General features: G+C 43.4%; 1 protein-coding gene across 1 annotated transcript in view; it reads left to right on the forward strand.

Annotated features, from left to right (window-relative positions):
- The first annotated feature begins 255 nt into the window (after positions 1-255).
- mideasb (mitotic deacetylase associated SANT domain protein b) overlaps positions 256-19,765 on the forward strand; it is a 29,148-nt gene continuing 9,638 nt past the window's right edge. Inside the window, exons 1-8 of the mRNA XM_086156757.1 lie at positions 256-733; positions 2,845-4,713; positions 9,138-9,407; positions 9,976-10,321; positions 10,449-10,515; positions 12,989-13,131; positions 14,064-14,167; positions 18,101-18,176. Of these exons, the coding sequence (XP_086012883.1) occupies positions 3,163-4,713; positions 9,138-9,407; positions 9,976-10,321; positions 10,449-10,515; positions 12,989-13,131; positions 14,064-14,167; positions 18,101-18,176 (2,557 nt within the window). The 5' untranslated portion in view covers positions 256-733; positions 2,845-3,162. The remainder of the gene's footprint in view (positions 734-2,844; positions 4,714-9,137; positions 9,408-9,975; positions 10,322-10,448; positions 10,516-12,988; positions 13,132-14,063; positions 14,168-18,100; positions 18,177-19,765) is intronic.

Raw genomic sequence — 19,765 nt, forward strand, 5'->3', positions numbered from 1 at the left:
CTGCAACAAAAGCAATCAATAAATTCACTGCGATTCTGCTTAGCTGTCAAAAGGATCGCCCTTTCTATCCCTGGTCCTGGTGTGTGTATATGTATATGTGTGTGTGTGTGTGTTGGAATTTCCCGCATGGACTGAGAGGGATCTTGCTCCGTAAATTACGGAGCTTTCTGTGTCAGAGGAAGGCCCTATTTTGGGCATGGAAGTGGGTGTGGCCAGCTGGTGGCTGTGGAGGAGGAGGAGAGCTGGACGAGGAAAGGAGGAGGAGGAGGAGGAGGAGGAGGGTCACAAGACACGCATAGACACCGAGAGGCTCGATTTCCAGCTAAGGGCCCCGCATTGCCACCCGCGTGTGTGTACGCGGATGTTGCGTTTTCGTGCAATCGCGGTGCAACAACGTGCAAACGGACGGCGGCGCCTTTTCTGCAGACCCAGCGTTGCGTTTCCGACCGCGAAGGTACCCTGTTTACGCCCCCCCCTTCTCTCTTGACTTTGTTACGTGGAGGGGGGGAATTGCGGGTGCACGGAGAGGGGTGGGGGGGGGAGTGCCCGTGCGTGAGGTCAGCAGCAGCAGCAGCAGTAGCGGAGCATGAGTCAACCTTTGGGGATGAATGCGATCATCCCCTGCAGGTCTGAACCGAGCGGGCCTCCTCCTGCCCGCCGGCCCACACCGAGCTGCGTGTGCGCGATCCTCGCGGACGATCTACCGTGAGTAGCAGCTCACATGACGGACACGGTAAGTATCAAGGAGTGTGTGCGTGTGCGTGTGCGTGTGTGTGTTGTTGTCGTCTAACGCGCTTGCGAACATCGCGGTTGACAAAGTTTTGTTGACATGGGGAGGGGCGGCGCTCCGGGGTGAAGACCCGGATCCCCTCCAACCGCACCCCCGCGGCGTGTCTCCCGGGGTGAAGGTGGTGTTGACCGTGGGAGTGGAGGTGGGTCAATCCCCCAAGTGCATCGACAATTTTTCTCGAGGCTGCATTGTTTGCTCGTGTTGTTGCAGAGGGAGAAAGGAGGGGTGGGGGGGGCGGCGTGGCATTACTGACAACATAATCCGTCCGCTCCCAACAAAGGGGCCGGTCGGTCACCGCGGTGCCGCCGGAGGTGGTGATGATCGGGAGGGGGGTAAGAAACACGGACAGCCCCGCATCGGGTGTGTTCACCCCCCCCACCACCACCACCACCTCTTGTCTTTTTTTTTTTTTTTACTCCTCTTTTTTCTTGAATTTGTCAGCTCTTGCACGGCGTAGGGCCGCGCTCACGTCACGTCGGGGCCCGATTTAAATGAGGAAACAGCGGTGGATTAGGTGGCGGCTAACGGGAGCCCTCGACGTTTATTTTTAAGCTGCAACGTGTTACTTTGTTTATCGGTGCTAAACCTCGGGCTTTTGCTTGCGCAAGGTTGTGCACTTGTGATGCGTCACGATGAACCGTGAGATGGTTTCCACGCTTTGGCACTGCGTGGTCCTTGGGATTTTTTTTTTTTGCTTTTTGGGAAGGGGAGGGGGGCATTTTCCCAAGGTAAGATACATTTTGCAAGCGATCTGTCCGTTTGCGCATCCTTATCCACAGAATTGGAGCATCGATCGGTTGTACCGATGCAGTTTACGGCATCTTAAAAAGCAGAAAGAGCGTGGTCTGCTCCCCCCCCCCCCAAGCCAGTGCAGGATCTGAACAGCTGCAGCTGTCTATTTTAAGAAGCATGTGTGTTTTACTAGGCCACCAGAGTAAATGCAACGATCGCTGTCATAGATGGCCTTTGCCAAGTCTTAAATTGCAGAGATTCTTTGATTTTCACATTAAGTATAATGAGGTCACTGCATCTGGCAGTTTCTCGGAGTGTTTGTGTTTTTATTTTGTACCCCTAGAAAAGTCTCCTTATCCTCTTTTTATTTTTTATTTTTTCTTGTTTAACTGACACTGAAGAGGGATGAGAAGAGTTTTTGTTCAATACAGATGGCGCTTGGATTGAGATTTCAGCACAAACACTCGGGAACTGCGTGCATCTTGAAATTTGGCAGCCGCCACCGTGTCAAAAATCTGTTGAGGATCCAGGCCATCGTATAATAGTTTTGATAATGGGGTTACCATGGCAATTTTCTAAAAACCCTACAGGAGTTCAAATTCTACATAGCCGTTTTAATTTTTTTTCCAGCTCTCCCTCCCCCAAATAGATGTTTCATCATGACTCATGCTTGTTCACTTTCAGTTGGCCTTCCTTTTTGAGTCTGCAGCCACAGTTCAAGGGGCACCGTTTCCATTTTTTTTTTTTCAACCACCAATGACTCACACAGTTGTAAACGGTTTTTCGGGTAGTTTGGCGGGAAAATGAGTTTCCTTTCTGTTACTTATCTGCCAGGCTATGGTGCGTTTTGATTAAACCGATGAAATTATCGAGCCATTTTGGTGGACTTTTTTTTTTTTTTTTTTTTTTTTTTTCAATCAGGCCATCCAATCCGACATTATTTTCTGGGCTCGGGGCTGCATGTATCGCGGTCGTAGACTGTCATGACATGTTCAGGAATTATTGACAAAGCTGCCTTTATTTACTGTCTTCCGAGTCTTACATTTCCAATAGTTCATGCGTATCTGTCAGTACATGTTGGCCTGTATGCAAGACCTTATCACTGTGTCATGTGAGTTTAGGGAATAATGACACAGTTTAACCAGCCCCTCCCGTCCTCTGTTCTCACACCCGATACCTTTCAGCGAAGGTCTATTGTTGAAAAAGCAAACAGCAGGTTTTTACATGGCTGAGGCGGGGATGATAATGGGACCCCCCCCCCGTGGGGACCCCTTTAGACCGATGGCTCAATGCTTGACCTCTCTCTCATTTTCTCTTTACAGGGTGTTGCCTGTGAATGAGAAAAACACGCCGGTTTCTTCAGATCTCTTTGCCTCTGGCCCCGCGACCTCCGAGTGCGCACTGAAGAGCTACAGTAGTGGGAAAGAGGATACTTTTACGGGTTGAACTTTGCACCGCCTCACTTTGATGTCAATGTAGTTGTGCAGATTTGTTTGGCTTTGGTCAGCCCTACACAAAAGTTTGACATTCTTTTGGCAAACCTTTTTTTTTTTTTTTTTTTTTCTGAACTTTATTCAAGTGATGCCAGCCGTGCACAAGGAGTCAATTTGATCGGGAATACTCAACATCTCGGCTTTTTAATGCCCGTCATGAGTTTACCAGTCCAACAGAAACCCAGCAGTAAAAGAACAGGCAAACGTATCACTTTTTTTACCGATCAAAACATAGCGATGAAGGAGACATCTCAGCACCCCGAAGGATCCTACTACGTTCTGGGGAGCACAGCCGCAGATGCTGGACAGAGTGAGGCTGCAAGTACTGTGACCTCGAATCCGGAGGGCCCACACATGTACCTCAACTCTGTCATATTCAGCCCAGATAAGGGTGAGCAGAGCAGGGGTCACTATCAGCAGACGGTGCCCATGAAGTGGGCCAACCAGGAGCCCAGTCAACAGCAGCAGCAGCAGCAGCAGCAGCAGCAGCCGTCGCTGTCCCAGCAACAGAGAGCTGTTTCCTGGACCACTATGACTAACTGGGGGCAGAACTTTACCGGTTACGTTGGAGGAGTTAATGTAACAGACTCACGGACCCAGAATGTATTTGGGAAGGCGATGCATGAAACTCCCGGTTTACAGACGCATCAACAACCTCCCAACAAAGCTGCAGACAAGCAGCCGCTGGGGCCCAATCCAACAGTGGAGGCCTACAGAGACACTATGAAGGCTCGGGGATTGGAATGGGAACCGCAGCAACAGACCCAGGTGTTTCAAGAGACTTTGAAACCTGGAGCATTGAATACTCAGCAGCACAGCACATCCCATCCTGGAGGAAGCTCTGTGTTGCAACCCTTTCAGTTGGCTTTCGGTCAGCCTAAGCAGCACCTGCCCACCTACTTCCAGACCTTCCAAGGCAACAGGACAACATTACCTAACCCACCGAACTACTCGACCCAGACCAAACCCCAGCACCAGCTACAGCAGATGCAAAAACAAGAGCAAATACAGAGGCAGCAGCAACATCATATCATCCCGCAGCAAATGCAACAGCAGCACCATCAAATGCAGCAGCAACAACTCATTCAGCACCAACAACAGCTACACCAACAGCAGCAACTACAGCATGAGCAGCAGCAACAAAAGATAAAGCAACAACAGCAACAGCTCCAAATTCAGCAGCAAATGCAACATCAGCAGTTGCAACAACAAAACCCTCATGTGCTTGACTATTACCCCGCTGCACAAAATGCACACCTGCACCCTCATCCACAGCCCGTGGTTGTACACTCCCAGGAGTCCTCTGTTCCAGTTCCCCCCAAAATCCAGGAGCCAATTATACAGGATATCACCCCAGAACCCCAGCAGCCCTCAGATCCGCTGCAGCCCCCTCTCCTGTCTGACCCCTTGTCCCAGTCACTGCCACAGACACAGCTCCAAACCCAGCAGCAACTCCGCAGATCGCGGCGCCTCTCTAAAGAAGGCGGGGCGCCATCTGATAACCCTTTTCTTGCTTCTTCGGATCAGGCGGCCCTGGGGCCACAGGGCTCCCAGAACGGGGCCCGGGACGTCCTGGCAGCCCCGACGGGCGTCATCCAGAGTACACACAGGAAACGCAGGGTGTCCCACGAGGTCAACCTAGAGACCCTCGCACTGAAGGCCTCAGAAATGGAAACTCTGCCGTCACATGGTGTTAAGGTAGGTCTTCTATGTTTTGCAAAAATCAGAATGCCTTAACTTTCAGTCATCTTTATCCTGCTTTTGTTTCACAATTTTCCACAACTCTCCCATTTTCCTTTCTTTGTTTGCTCATCTGGTCGGCCCCGAGCAATACGGCCACTTGAAGTGCACAAGCTGGGAAGGACGAGGTTTTTTGAATGATTGCAGGTTATGAATTCATAGCCGCGAGCTGCACACTGTAATTCTGAGAGTTGATAATCTATTTCTCGAGCCTTACCCCGGGTATAATTGCAGTGAGACTTCAGCTCCCAGAACAAGGGCAGGAACTGGAACAAACGCCCCGATACATCTGCCAGGAAGAGTTTGGCAAAACTTGTGTTGTTTGTGATTAATATTTCGCTGGAAGAAAAGCTCAGTGTAATCAACACCCAACCGAGTGTAATGGCAAAGCGGCCGCAGCCAAGGCCTGTCGCTACGCAAAGACGTTACACCGTCAATACACATACGACGCTTTCAAAGATGTTTTTCATCGAGCAAACCCGATGTGCCACGCCAAGTCGTGCATTTATCTTGGTGGGTGGCTGGATGTCTTGATTGTGCAACAAGTGGTGTTGCCAAACAACTCTTGAGTCAGTGTGTCTGTAGTTCAGGATGGCGGTGCCCTGGATTTGCCTTCTGGATAGCCGATCATACAGACAGTGTGTTTGGTTACATGCCTGCACACCTCCCCCATTCCATCAAAGGAGAAACTCCAGCCTGGCCTCGCTTGCCCTCCCCCCTCCCTCTATACATGGAGGGGTGCAGGGTTGCCCTGCCTGCAGTGCTCAGCAGAATCTCTCTCCACTGCTCTGGTGTAGGGGCTGGAGTTTTCCACCAGTAATAATGAGCACAGATCCAGCACTGCCACACTGCTGCATGCCTCTCTAACCATTAAGATGCAATGTGCAGAGGCAGCATGCGTCTGCCTTGGTATAGCCCGTGATGTGGTCTTTTCGATTGTTTTGATTTGAAGCGACTCCGGTACGCAGTCTTTGCTGGTCATGCCCACTCATTATGGTTTCTCAAAGCAAAAATGTAAAGAATGCTTTTTTTTGAGTCAGTCACGTAAAATGTGTCACAACCTTTAATTGAGATTGTAATGAAAACTGCTAAGACGAGACCGTGTTTTGAATCCACCTCTTTGTCAGTTAAATGAGGTTTTACGGGGATTTTCGGGGATGTTTGTTGTCACCAACAACACTGCTCTTTAGGTCTGTTTTGAAGTTCTCTTGAATTATATCCTAAATGTGTGTAATTACCCATTACATTTTTATTTATTTTTTTCAGTCGCATGAAATATGTTACCAAACGAGGTTTCATTCACAGAGTTGTTTTTAATTTTATATCTTGCTGAGTCAGATAACAGCCACCCACGTAAAAATAAGTGCAAACAGATAAGGCGCTCGTCTGGAAACCTACACAACAGTTACTTGTTAGAAAAGTACTAGGTAGGTGCCTATTTGTATGATTCTTAATCGTTGATCGTGTTTAAAAAGAAATCCCTGTTATCGACTCACCCCTATCCCAAGAGACGACTGGATTAAATATCTTTGCATCCACGTAACGTTGTCAGAGTCCCATGGGGAAACTAGGTTATAGCATTTATTCTTGCGTCTTTAGGGAGCCGTGATCAGTATTTAATTCTTAATTCTTTAATTCTTAATTCTTCCCCCACCCTCCCACCCAACAGATTGCATTTGTGACATAATTCATTATGTTGTTCTTCCGTGAGACTACATGGGAAATATACCCACTGCACTGTAACTGTATCAGCTATGATGTCACTGTCATGAAATCCACTCCATAATGACATAAGGGGATTCACATAGAAATATATGATGTCATTGGGAGGCCTATGATGACATCACAGTCATGGCGACAGTCCTTGAGCAATAACTTCATGCTATGAGAACTGAGATAGAAAATAAACCGAGAGGTGGAAGTGTTGCAGCTGCATGGATGCAAACTCCCATCCTGCCTAACTTAACATTGAACTTGACCAAACTGATGAATAGCATCACTAATGGAATTTGTGGATGGTTGTAATGCAGATATATGGACGCTTACTGCTATAAAACCTTAACCCTAGCAAGGGAACTGGACTGTGCATCGTCCTCCTGCCATTCACCTGAACTGAATTTAGTGTTTTGATCCTACAATGAGGTCTGTCTGCTGCACAGATTGTCTTGCATAGCTAGACCGTGATATGCTGTTAGTTGGACTTACTGTCATATTTTGAATCTCCAATTTCTATGGAGTATTACGGTTTTCTTAAATTGGACTAAGGAAGCAAGCAGCAACAAAATAATTCTGTGGGACAGCTGGACTCAATAAAGCCATAGACAATTCCGTTAACAGCTCCTTCCAAGCACTGTTAAGCCGATATTACAAACTATTGAAGGAAAGTGATTGGTACATTCGTCGAATCAATGTTAGTGACGCAGGCCAAAGTTATGAGATGTGGCGAATCAAGCGGTTCACAATGGAAAATAGATCATCAGGTATGGCAGACCTACGAGAGAGTCAGGATTTTTCCAAGGTAGGGTTTTGAGTTACTGTGGCCCTCCAATTGTTCTAAAATCAGACGTGTAGTAACATTATTGTGAACTGTTGTAAAGGGGAACTTGAAAATGATAACATGCAAAAAGAGGAAGAGGACGGAAAGCCCATTAAAATAGGCTTATCCCGAAAATGTAAATGCCAACCCTAATATCCAAACCTTTCCTCTCACACAAATTTTGGTCCCCAATGCAAATCAAATTTTTTTTTTTGAATTGTGCAGGTTCGCTTTAGGACGCTGTTCAGGCTGGATGAGCGATCAGAAGAAATGTGCTTCACCCAGAGACTTAGACAATTAGACTCAGACTTAGACAGACTTATACCCTGTCGTGGTTATAACTGCAAGGTCACTTCTCCTCTTCCACCACAGTCCTGTTGATGAGTGGGTCAGACAGAATACCCATGATCTCATTAGTTGCACGCGGTAACCAACACAAGAATCCGTTTCATTACATTACATTACATTACATTACATTACATTGCATTTGGCAGACGCTTTCAGCATTGACTACGATGTATATGTAGCGTGACAAAGAGTTCGGCCTGCAGTCGAGCCAAGATATGAAATGTTTGACAAACGTAATCCATAATTGCTCCGTAATAGCTTTGCTGTTTACCGTGTGTCACTACGAGATCCCAACCTGTGCCCACCACTACGAGGAATTGTGCTTGTAGTCCTCATGACTCACAGCAGAGTGAAAATCCTCCGTGGGAGCTGTTTCTACCCTTTCAGTGTAGCAAAACCAAATTAACTGAGGAGCTGTTTGATAGACTGACATCAAGCGTGTTCACCACACAACTGCACATTCAGGAGAAACCTCTAATGCCCGATGAAAAGTGGTAGAATTCTTCGTACCTGTTGCGTAACGCGCAGTTTTACTGTACAAAGTGATTCCACTGGAAATTTCATTTGAAAGTTGAACAAATTGTGGACGGTTTGGAACTGAACTGTTGGTATTGGATTACGGACCTTTACAATAATAGTTAAGTCAGTTTGAAGTAATCAGATTACAGGCTGATTGATGTTTTTCTGGCAGTTGGACTTGCTTAATTTCTTGGAGATGTTTAGCCTGTCATCCGAGAAGCCTCTTCAGGCCTTGGCTTTGTCTTCAAGAAACTGAGCAAGACCGTTTGCCACAGTAAGATTTATCAGCAAGTGCGCGCCATCTGTATGAATGGGACTCTTCACTGACAGACCAAGATGACATGTTTGCAAGAAGCCTTACCTGTTAGTTTTAAATTGAAGTAATCCATTTACAGCAGCGTGAAGCTTGAGGAATGTTTTCGCTATGCTACGTGGGCTATTAGGGGGGCGAAGGGTGCAAATGGCTGTCCTGTATTCTGCTAGGAATTCAAATGGGTGCCTCCGCTGGTTTGAAGGCTTTGAAAGCAGCGGCTTTGTGACTGGTATGTGTTTTTGATGTGTGACGCATGTGTAAGCTTTGACTTAACCTACAACCTGCATTAACGTCACTTTAACATGCATAGCTACAGATTATAGAACGACTATGAGGCTATTCGGTCATGATGGAGTTGCCAAGGAATTGCAAAAAAGGTTTTCATTTGGTAATTCAAAAGTGCATGCAACGTGGTACTTTCCCCCCTCACATAATGCTATAATCATGTACTTTGATATATTTAAAGCCAATAATGTTATAAGATAACAAGCAACCTTTTTAGAATAAGATTACACAACAGTGGTTATTAGTCAAAAGTTGAACATGCAATGCATATGAATTTGCAATCTGCAAGCCGGGCACTGCCTTTTTGTATATGTGCATGTTTCAAAATACATGTTAGGGAGACATTGTTTAACTAGCTCTTTGATATTCCATCTTCATCAGGATTCTCAAAGACCTTGGAGTCCCACCGAACCGGAGGGTCTGAACACCAAGAGGCCTCGGGATGACAGCCTCCTGCCTCTAGTTATCCCAGTGTCGGTTCCCGTGAAGCAGGAGCCCCTCTCTCCTGACAGGGATGATGCAGCCTTGGCGTCCACCTGGCCAGCTCGGCCATCCAACCCGCAGGACCTGGGCTGCGCCGATCACAAGCCCTCGGTCATCGTCACCCGACGACGCTCACTCAGGAATTCTTTATCAGAAAGCCCAGATCAGGTACATATAGTTTAATCATTGATTTTATCTTAAAAAAAAAAAAAAAAAAAAAAGTGAAAAAGCCGCATTTGTTTATACATTCGAATGTCTATATGTTGGCTTTACAAACCGGAGCAATATGGTTTTTGGTCCCCTAAATCCCTGTTTTTTTTTTTTTATCTGTCTAAACTCCAGCTCTTAAATCCCTGCATGTATGCCAAATCGTCTCCCCTGGCTCACATTCCCCTCCCCCACTCTTCTCCATCATGTCTCCCCTGCCCCCACTTCCAGTCCTCCACTTTTCCTCCCTTCTTTAAATTGCGTGCGCGCGCATGTTCCTGCGCATCTGTGTGTGTTTGGGGTTCACCGGCTGCTCTGTCCCAGATCACCCAGATTATCAGGTTTTATCAGTATTACTCTTTGCGTACTGTACAGTATGCCCAGTGCTTTGGGAGGGGCTGTCATATTTGCTCTATTTTTTTTTTTTTAATTAATCTTTTGTTGGGCAAGGAAATAAATACTTGACCATAAAATTGTTGAATAGTTGAAAGCGAAATAAAGCAGATATTTCTCATTTTTCCTCAATCAGAATGGGGGGACAGAGGGGGACAAGGACGACGACGGCAAAAAGTTCAAACGACGACCCAGGCCCGAGCCTCTCTTCATCCCGCCGCCTAAACCAGGCTTATTCATCGCCCCACCCGTCTACTCCAGCATCACTTCGTACCAGAGCCACCTACGATCCCCCGTTCGCCTCACCGACAATCCTCTCGCCATGCCACCGTACACGCCTCCACCCATCCTCAGCCCAGTTCGCGAAGGCTCGGGGCTGTACTTTTCCACGTTCTTCTCTTCGGGGGCTTCTGCTGCCGGCTGCCAGGGCGCGCCGCCTCCTGCAACGCCCAAGTCAGCTACACGCAGCCTGTTGTGCACAAGTGAGGAAGAAAATCACGTGCATTGATCATTAATTCCAAATTAAAAATAGAATGAATAACGGTTATTGCAAGACAAAAAAAAATTAAAAAAAATCACTGAGTGGATTTTATGTTGATGCTCCTTCAGGTAGCTGTGACATGACACCGCCAGTTCTGTCCGCTATGAGTGAGGCCACGCCGGTCAGCATTGAGCCGTGAGTATTTTCCCTTCCACATCACTTGTAAAGATGGCCTGGGTTAGGGGTATGTGTCTCATTAAAAAGAAATTATATGTCGGCCTCCAAAGAATAAATTATCATATCTGGAGCAGTAGCTCTGCAATCAATTACCCAGATCATAACACTGAGTTGAATCATCTAATGTCTTGTAAGGGAGCGCAGAGGAGCTGAAACTGTAAACCCCACTTTTAAAGCAGCATTCTCCATGACCACTATTACCATTGGAAACTTTCGCCCCGTCATCTACAAATCACATTAGCCTTTTGATACAACCACGCTGTCTGGTGTCTCTCTTGATAAAAGTACACCCAGTTCTTTGTCTCTAAAAAAAAAAAAAAACACCCTTTAATTTCCTTAAGTACAGCCAGCTGTGTCATAAGGTAATTACTTGTGATGTTCGCATAATTTACATGCAAATGTTATGAATTCAGTGGCAAATGAAACATCAAGTCATTGGTTGAAACACACTTTGGGCAAATCCACAGAGCTGATTTAGCAAAAGCAGTCCATGTGCAAGGATAATCTGCCACTTTTAAGTTTTGTTTGACAATGCACTTCTCAACACACTAGCGTGATGCTTAAAAACACCTACGCCTATTGCTGAATATTTAAAGCCTATAAGTACAAACCTTTAAGCCCTGGTAAAAGCACAATTTTTAACTTCATATTGTCTCCAGGGATGATGTAAATTATATCTTCTGTTTATGATGTTTATGATGTGTTTTGAAGAGTCATTGAAGTTTCATCACATTTATATTCAGCTGTGGTTAAGACATGAATAGAATATTGCTAAAGGAATAAAAACATAAACGTCACATGGCTGGAGCGACAACAAGCACTAGGCTAAAATACAGCGGCAACAATCAATGTATTTTTTTTTTTTATTCTAGCCAGCCTCATAATTTCTGAAAGAACAACGTCATCTACTTTTGTCATATGAAAAAAGGAAAAATTGAGCTTAATTTGTAAATAAAAAATTCTGATAGTGTTGTTATTAGGCCTTCAGTCTTGATTTGATTCATACACAGGTCAAATGTGTCTATACCGAAGTACTCGTTATGCAAAACAGCCCAAGTAACGTTATTTTGATCATTTGTTTTTCTTGACAAATGTTTTTCATTAATATTTTATCAGGCTTTAAATGTCACATCCATAACATAAAACAAAACCTCAATCTAACACAGGAGAAAAGTCAATTAAACTTGGCATTCATATGTTTACTTGAGATGAAAATCGGATCCATATCGAAAGCCTTCACCGGACTTAAAAACCAACAAAAGAACAATATCTTGATACCTTCAAGCTTCCTGGTGTTTTGAGTTTTTTTTACCATTGGTAGCGGTTAGTAACCAACACAATTTAGAAACAAAACAATAGAAACCTCAGCTGTCATAATTATCTAAATCAACTTATTTGAGATCAACAATGTATTATTCCATATCAAATAATGATTGTCGACAAGTCTGTCGAATACAGCCCAGTGTGAACAAGTCGTTGCAAAAGTAGCGTTTCATGATAATAACCTGGCTGTACTTCTGTGTCACAATTAAACTATTTTATTAATGCTCAAACGGAGGGTTTCTGTGGTTGGAGTAAACAGCTTAAAACCACGTCAGACCCTCAGAACATGGCCGACTGCCAGGTTATTCCATGAATGTAAACTCAGCCCTCGACAGGTCAAACGTCCATGAAAATTATTCCAACATTGGATGACGAGTTTCAAGACAATTACGAGACGCCTCGTAAGTTATTAGTGGTATTAGTCAAAAACCCTTTTTATGTTTCTGTTTTTTTTTTTTTTTTTTCTTTCTGGAGTTACGTCAACAGTGAGGTGGGGTTTTTGGGGTGTGCGTTGTGCAAGCTGTTCTGCGACTGGTGCCAGCTGCTCAGCAGTTACTCAGCCACCGAGGCTCCCTGTAAATCACGCTTTCAGCTGGGCTGGGTGTGTTGCCACCGGAGCAATGGTAGTTCAAGTTTTAGCAGCCCACCTACCCTACCCTGGGGGGAGGATGCCAGAAAACACACACACACTCAGCTGGAAATAGTGCGGGCCCACTGGAAACGCAGGGGAGGGATGAGACGCCCTTGAACAAGATTGTCTGTCAAGGAAACAACATGATTGTTACTTCTTGCAGCGAGATATCTGGTTTCAATCCTTCAGAGAAATGCATTAGTTTAATTTATGATTCACATCCTCTTGACCTTTGTCATAGATGAGATTTTATGAGCAAAGAAAAATGCAATGTTTGACAGACATTTGAATGAATTCGCAGTTGTGACTTGGTAATCTAAATTCAGACCAAGAAAAAAAGAAGAGAGATTTCCTCAAAATATTGCTCCGTCATTACTGGAAAGTTATGGAGTGAATGCCCCAGGGGCACTTGGTGACTTCTTGTATTTGTGAATAAAAACTGAATCCAGCCTTGTCGCACCGATTTCCTTTTACCAGACGGATAAATATTGGGCCGCGTTACCAGGCAGAAGTGCCAGAGTTGAGGTCCCGGTCAGCCGTCGAGCTGGATCAGCATTCAGCTGACCTGGTCTGGACTCCTCTGAAGGAACAGCAGGAAAACCCTGACTTCAACAAAAAAGGTAAAGAAAATTGGCAAAAACTCGGTTATATAATGATCACTGAAATGATGGAGGGAATCCCATCCGCTATTACTTAAACAAATGAAGTCGGTGTTCCCAGCATCAGGACACGTATGAGCCGCTATGAGAGGCTTCTGCATGTTTTCCGTGAAGAAATCTGACAAATCATCTCTCATTGGAACTCTAATATACTACATATTTATAATTTCAATCTATATTTAGATATGTTGGTTATGGAACCTGTTAGTTTTCTTTTCGTACCTGTTGTCAGGATTAAATTATTTGTTAGACTTACTTTCAGATTTGAGGTTATTTTCCAGCTTTGTTTATTCATTTATTGTTTAAAGGACACTAATTGTCCATTTTCCTGTCGGCTTTTACAATGATTCTTAACAGATGAAAATAATTTCCCTCTGGGGCAAAGAGTAAAGTTATGGAATCTTTGTATGTACATAGATTCAATAAAAAAAGACCATGGTAGGATATAAATGTTCAATGTTCGATATACTGTATATTACCCACGTAAAGAGTTGAGGAAGTGTCGCATCACCTGAAATGAAAAGCGTGATTGTTGAGAGATCAAATGCCGATTCAGGATTCGAAAAAGTCGACTCGCATGTTTCGCGGCTACCTGTTAGTCCCCCATTATGATGCAAACCATTATTCTTTGAAGAAGTAAGGTAGTACATCTGCTTCCCGTTAGTGAAATACAGAAGTAAATAATGTAACCTGCCACTGACACTTGTTTGTTCAGAGAATGCACAGGAAATGCCCGGTCCCCTGACGTAACTATTACATGGCAAAAATGTCCGACATTCAAATCCTGTTAGGTATAAATCCAGAAGATTTTTATTTTGCCGTGCTCTCTTATACTTCAAATCACATTTTCCGTCACTGTAAATGATTTTTTTTTTTTTTTGTTCTCTTTTCAGTGGAAGACCTCATGCACCTGGCCTGCTCTAGTGTTTTGAGCGGAGGGGGCACCAACCAGGAGTTGGCCCACCATTGTCTGTACGAGTGCAAGGGGGACATAATGGTGAGCACAAAAGAACAATCTGTATTCACTTATAGGGCCGGGATTTCCATCCGTTGAAAAATGACAAGAGATCTAACTTCAACATCCTTTGTTTTGTGTTTTCCACTCCCTCCCCACTCGTATAACGATGGAGCACATTGTTTTATACGCAGAATTAGTTTCCTTAAAGTTTGAAGATTATATAGTTTTATAAATATTGATTCGTTTTAAAAGCATTCAAAGCAGACCAAATTCCATGTTAGGGAATGAGGGGAAGGGCGTCGATGTCCATCCTTCTCCGATTACTTTGTTTGTTTCAAATAATTTTTTGGCAAAATAAAAAAGGGAAATGTCTCAAAAATGCTGTTTATCTTAATACTGAGCAAAATCAATATTCTTGCTGATGCATGCTACACACTTGGGTTACCATTAAGACAAATAACATTTGTCTTGAACTTTTAAACAACATGGTTTCTCCTATTTCAACGCAATTATTTTGACATCAATTGACTTGTGTTATGCAGAATTATTGAAATTTAAGTTGCAGTATTGTTTTGTCTGCAAGTTTCTCAGCTAGCAAGAGTGTTTCGCTCATAAGAAACAGCAGCTGAAGCGAGACGTCTTCACGATCAACTATCAAATCATGTTAGGATGCAGCTAACGCCATCTGTTGCAAAGTATTTTATTTGACAACAGAAAGATGACAGAGCATGGCTGAAATGAACAAATCCAAGCCTGACATAAAGCTAAAATTCATCCATGACATGTAGTTAGCTAACTAAAGTAGCATGCCAATGCTCAATCAAAAGACTTCTATTGCTTCTTGCATTAGTATGCTAACATTAATTGAAGCCAAGTGTGAATAGCATAGCTTCAATAGCATGCCACTGCAGAGCAAACATTAGCTGCTGCATATTGTTTAGCTAACTAGAGCAGCAAGCGTCTATGCAGCCAATACCAATGAAGCTAACTATACCAGAGAACCTTCCCTGTAAAGTGCTTTACATCAGAATCTGCATGTTTACTTTTTCCAATAGCTGTACAATCTGTTTTCATATTGAAACCGACGTGTTCAGCATGTTGCTCCTTCAGTACTTTGATGATAATGCAACTCCATTAAAGAAAGTTCATTACCAGTGCAGCGGTTCATCCAAAATGATGCAGTTGTTACCCAGCCTGTATCACGGGGATTTAAATGGATTAAGTGATACTAATCCCTGTCTTGGTTCAACACAACAATTCGCAGTTCCGCTTCTTGTAGTTTCCTTCTAAAACTTCTTGGTGAAAAACTGGACTGGGATCGGTTTTGAACATCGAAATACCTGTTTCATCATCATGGAAACTAATGTGTCCCATTAAACTGGTTTCATTTGTGCACAAACTGTAAGCGCTGCAATTGAACGCCTTAATCCGAGAAATTCTACTGAACGGAAGTGACTGTTCTGTACAATTTCAGTTATGCCGTTTAATGAAATCACTGGTACACTGGAATGACTGTAACACTAAATGCTTCGGTTATGTAGTCGGAGGCGTGTGTGTGTGTCAGTGAGGTGAGATGCACGGGGCTGAGGGGTATTGTGTTACAGCCACGTTCTTCCTTATTATAGCAGAAGTCAGTGCTTCACTCAAGAGTGAGGGGATGCTTTTAGCTTTTAAGATGCCAAATGGATCATATAGCATTATACTTGTCTCGTGCTTTCATCGGCGTTCAGTCAGCTTTCCTTGAAGGCAACCATCCAGATATAAGAAGCTTGTATCTGCCTGAGGAAGGTGGAACTGATAAATAATTTTACTTACCAGAGAAAATTTCTGGAACAGAAGGATGCCCCACCTTTTGTTTTCGGCAAATCGCCAGCTAGACCCTTGGGGGTTCAAGAGATGAAAATAGGGTCAAAATATGCATTCTTTATTTATAGTTCAAATATTGGACTCATCGGTGCAGAAGTCCTCATTTACAATATAAATAAAAAGCAAAGTAATAGAAGAATGTCAACAAAAATTACATACAATTAGATCCTAGAAAAATAAGCGTATGATTCCTGGGAAATGTCTTAAACTCAGCAATAAATCACCTGAAGATCTGATTTAATCACCAAAAAAAAAAGGTATCAACATTATAAATATCTCAGGAAAGGGGGAGTAGAAATGAACAGGGGGAAAATGTTTGCTTTTTTTCCTTGACTGCTTTTTTCGACTGCTTCAAAAAAAAACTGAAAGGGGAAAGAAAAGATTACTATTAGTCTAAATCAGTACAAACATCAGAGGTTATTCAAAGCTCACAGGGACCACTCGGGCTTGCAGTGCAGTCACTGAGTACGTAATCCTGCAAGGCAAGCACAACTGGAACTCATTTCTGACCACTGCATAAAACAAGCACACGGATGATTTTGCTCGGCTCAAACAAAACACGTGTCTAGATGGGATGTTGCTGCTTATGATTAGATGTAACAAAAACAAAGAACAACACGCTTTGCCTCGTTTTTTTTTTTTTTTTGTAATGAGGTCAAACGTCACGTGTCAGCACCTCCAGCGCCTTGTCCCCGCTCACCTCTTTGAAATAGAAATAGTTGAAGATCTAGTAGGAAAAGTATAACGGAAAAAGAGCAGTGAGAGTGTGGGCCAAAGAGCACCGGGGGCTGCTGCTGCTGCTGCTGCTACGAGTGGGAAAAAGAAAGGTGTCGCCTCTAAGAATAGCCTTGCTGCATGTGATTAGTTTGTATCTTGTTACGAAAGTTAATGACAGTGAGATAAAGGTGTTTAAATGTTGAACCGAAATTGCTATCACAATAATTGGAAGTCCTGATTCAGATATTAATCTAGATCACCATATCCGATTGGTTAGGTAAATGAATTTCTGAAAGCCACATTGCTTTCGGCAAATTTCCCAATGACGGTTGAGAATTCCTTGTCAATGATTTTGATTATTTCTTCTTTTGTTGAAAATCTTCAGTGGAATCTTTGGAAACCTTGCCCTGTTTTTTTTTTGGTAAATAAATAAACAAATTCAACCCGTTGCCAAGCTTTACTTCAAAATCATATCTAGGTTCCGCAGATTATTCTCATTTTTTCGGTTTTGTGAAAACCAGAAAGAACAGAAATGTAGAATATAGAAATTCGAAAGCTGCAGAAAGCGCTTTGCCCTGCACCCTGATGCAGACTTTCAGGGTGTTTGTTGTGGTGGAGATGCAAGGCCTAGCCACCAGCACAGGGCCAGTGTTGTCAAGGAAACTACAAGGGGGGATGTGGAGGGGGGGGTTTTAAGGCGCCCACTCTCTGCAGTGGTCGAGCAACATACAGTCAAGACGGTCGTTTCCGAGGGAAAAGTTTTATCATTTGGACAACACTGAAGAATGTTACAGTGATGTAATACACTCAAGGCAAGCCAGGAAAAAAATATCGGGGTCGCGTTGGGGTTCTCACTCACTGGTTACCTGCAGGCAAGCAGTTTATTACACGACTCCGTGTGTTTAACGCAGTGATTGAACTCCTTTATAGAGCGTAAAATTGTCTTTGTGTCGTAAAAGTGCAAAGATGTATACAAGTCATCGCCATGTTGTGTTGATGTGTGCAGTTTGTCTGTCAACAAGAGACATCAGAGTGATTATCTCCTTGGATTTCATGTAAGCATCTCATCGTGATGAGAAAAGATTCTTTAATTTTCGTGAAAGAGGTAGTAGCGTATAGGGCTGAGTGATGTAGGGATAGTTATAACTTTATCAATGTTTTACACGTAGCTGTGTTCAGACGAAATGTGACTCAGTATATTTCTTGCTCAGGAAAGTACCCATGAGTAAGCAGGGAAAATTCGCAAGAAAAACATCCAAAATCAAAAAAAAAACAAGAGTATCAGTGACATCCATGTTATTAAGCTGCTATTATAAAATTGAGACACTTTATTCCTGAATATTATTTGTTCAGGGGAATTTTAACTTGAATATGTCATTTCTTTTTCAGGCTGCTCTGTCTCTGCTGCTGCTGAAGAATCCTATTTTCCCCAAGTCTCATCATCTGTCAGGCTACCACTACTCAGGTTAGTCACTCAGAAAACATTTGAATACTGCAACAGATGTTTTATTTAGTTCTACAATTGGATGATTTCTGAGATGTTCCAACATGATTCAACAAACTACTGATTAGTCCCCCAAATGAGAGATTGTAGAATACTTCCACTGGGTTGTCATAACTCCCTGATGTCCATCAACTGATAATAAACATATGTGATGGTCCTGGTCATATTTTTTGATTCATACTCCTGGTTTTGGTGAATCACTTCCTCCCTTTTTCGTGTTTTCGATGAACTGGCGGAGACTCCTACATAGCCTCAGGGTTCCCAAACAGACAGGAACCTTGGAAAACTGTTGACTCATTCTCCAGTCATGAAAAAAGAAGTTATTGATAGTGAGAGATGAAGGCAAAAGTGTCCTTGAAAATCTTGGATTGTCTAGGAAAAATATTTAAATGTTTGTCCCATCTTCCTGTCTGGACCAACCCAAAACTGATGATTTTTGCAACTGCAGACCTACTTAACGGATTATTTTAATGTTCCAGTTAATTCATTGGCTTGTGGACGAGAACTTTTTAGAAATGTTGGAGCAGATGAAGAATTTTCCAGTCATGAAAATGTGAAAGATAAAGTAAAATGTCAAGGAATGTGGTATATTGTGCTGACAAATTAATAAGAGAGAAGACATATGCCTCTGTACATCCTAACATTGCTGTGTGGAATAGCTATTAATCCTCCAAATGGAAGCATTAGATTCTAGATGTTTGTAAATACCAGTTTTTATCTAATTTTTTTCTGTATTTGCTATTCCCATTTTATACAAAGCCTACATTTCTATACGAGTGCTTGATAAAAAGAAAATCGCAATAGTAAATAACAAAGATAGGAGAAGCTTACCGAGGTCACGGGCACCTCGTCCAAAAACTTTGATTTTAAAAAGCTACTTCAGGATCGAGACAAGGACGCAAAGCCAGAGGAAAAAACAGTTCTTCAGAAAAAAACTCTTATTTTTTTTTCCACATCCCATCATAACGGAGCAGGGGCGTGAGTTAACGTCCTCCCCTTTGCGATGCGCAGTAGTACGAGCTTCAGAGAGTAAGAGCAGCTCATTCTACAATTTTGACATCGATACAAACGACCGCGCTCGTGCAGCTGCAGCAACGCCGGCTCTTCAGGACATGGAATCTCTCGGTTAACTGAAAGATAGGGATAAACTGAATAAACGGGAACCTGCCGTTTCTGTGGTGGCATCTACCACACAAGCACTGATGTGACAAAAAATCAGGACCCTCTCTTGTATTAATTTAAGTCCAGATAGAAATAAAACCTTTATCCACCGCAAATCGATTTCCCGTTTTTGATGTCAGCGCCTACTCTAGCGCTGTCAAAAACAAGCCGATGTTGAACAGCGTGACTCCTCAGCTGTTCATCCTGCAGAGCACTGAATTGACAGCAGAAAGAACAAAACACACCAGGTACTTGAATGGTGGGCCGTTTTTTTTTTTCACCGACAGCAGCAACAATCTCTTGCTGTGCCGCAAACTATCTTCAGCTACACTGCTTGTAGAACCAACCGATAGGACGACTGAAACGCCGGAGTTGATTGATCCAGGAGG

This window comes from Fistularia commersonii, chromosome 1, assembly GCF_037954325.1.
Source record: "Fistularia commersonii isolate RoL2024-O1a breed Wild chromosome 1, RoL_Fcom_v1.0, whole genome shotgun sequence".
In the NCBI taxonomy this organism is placed as follows: Eukaryota; Metazoa; Chordata; class Actinopteri; order Syngnathiformes; family Fistulariidae; genus Fistularia; species Fistularia commersonii.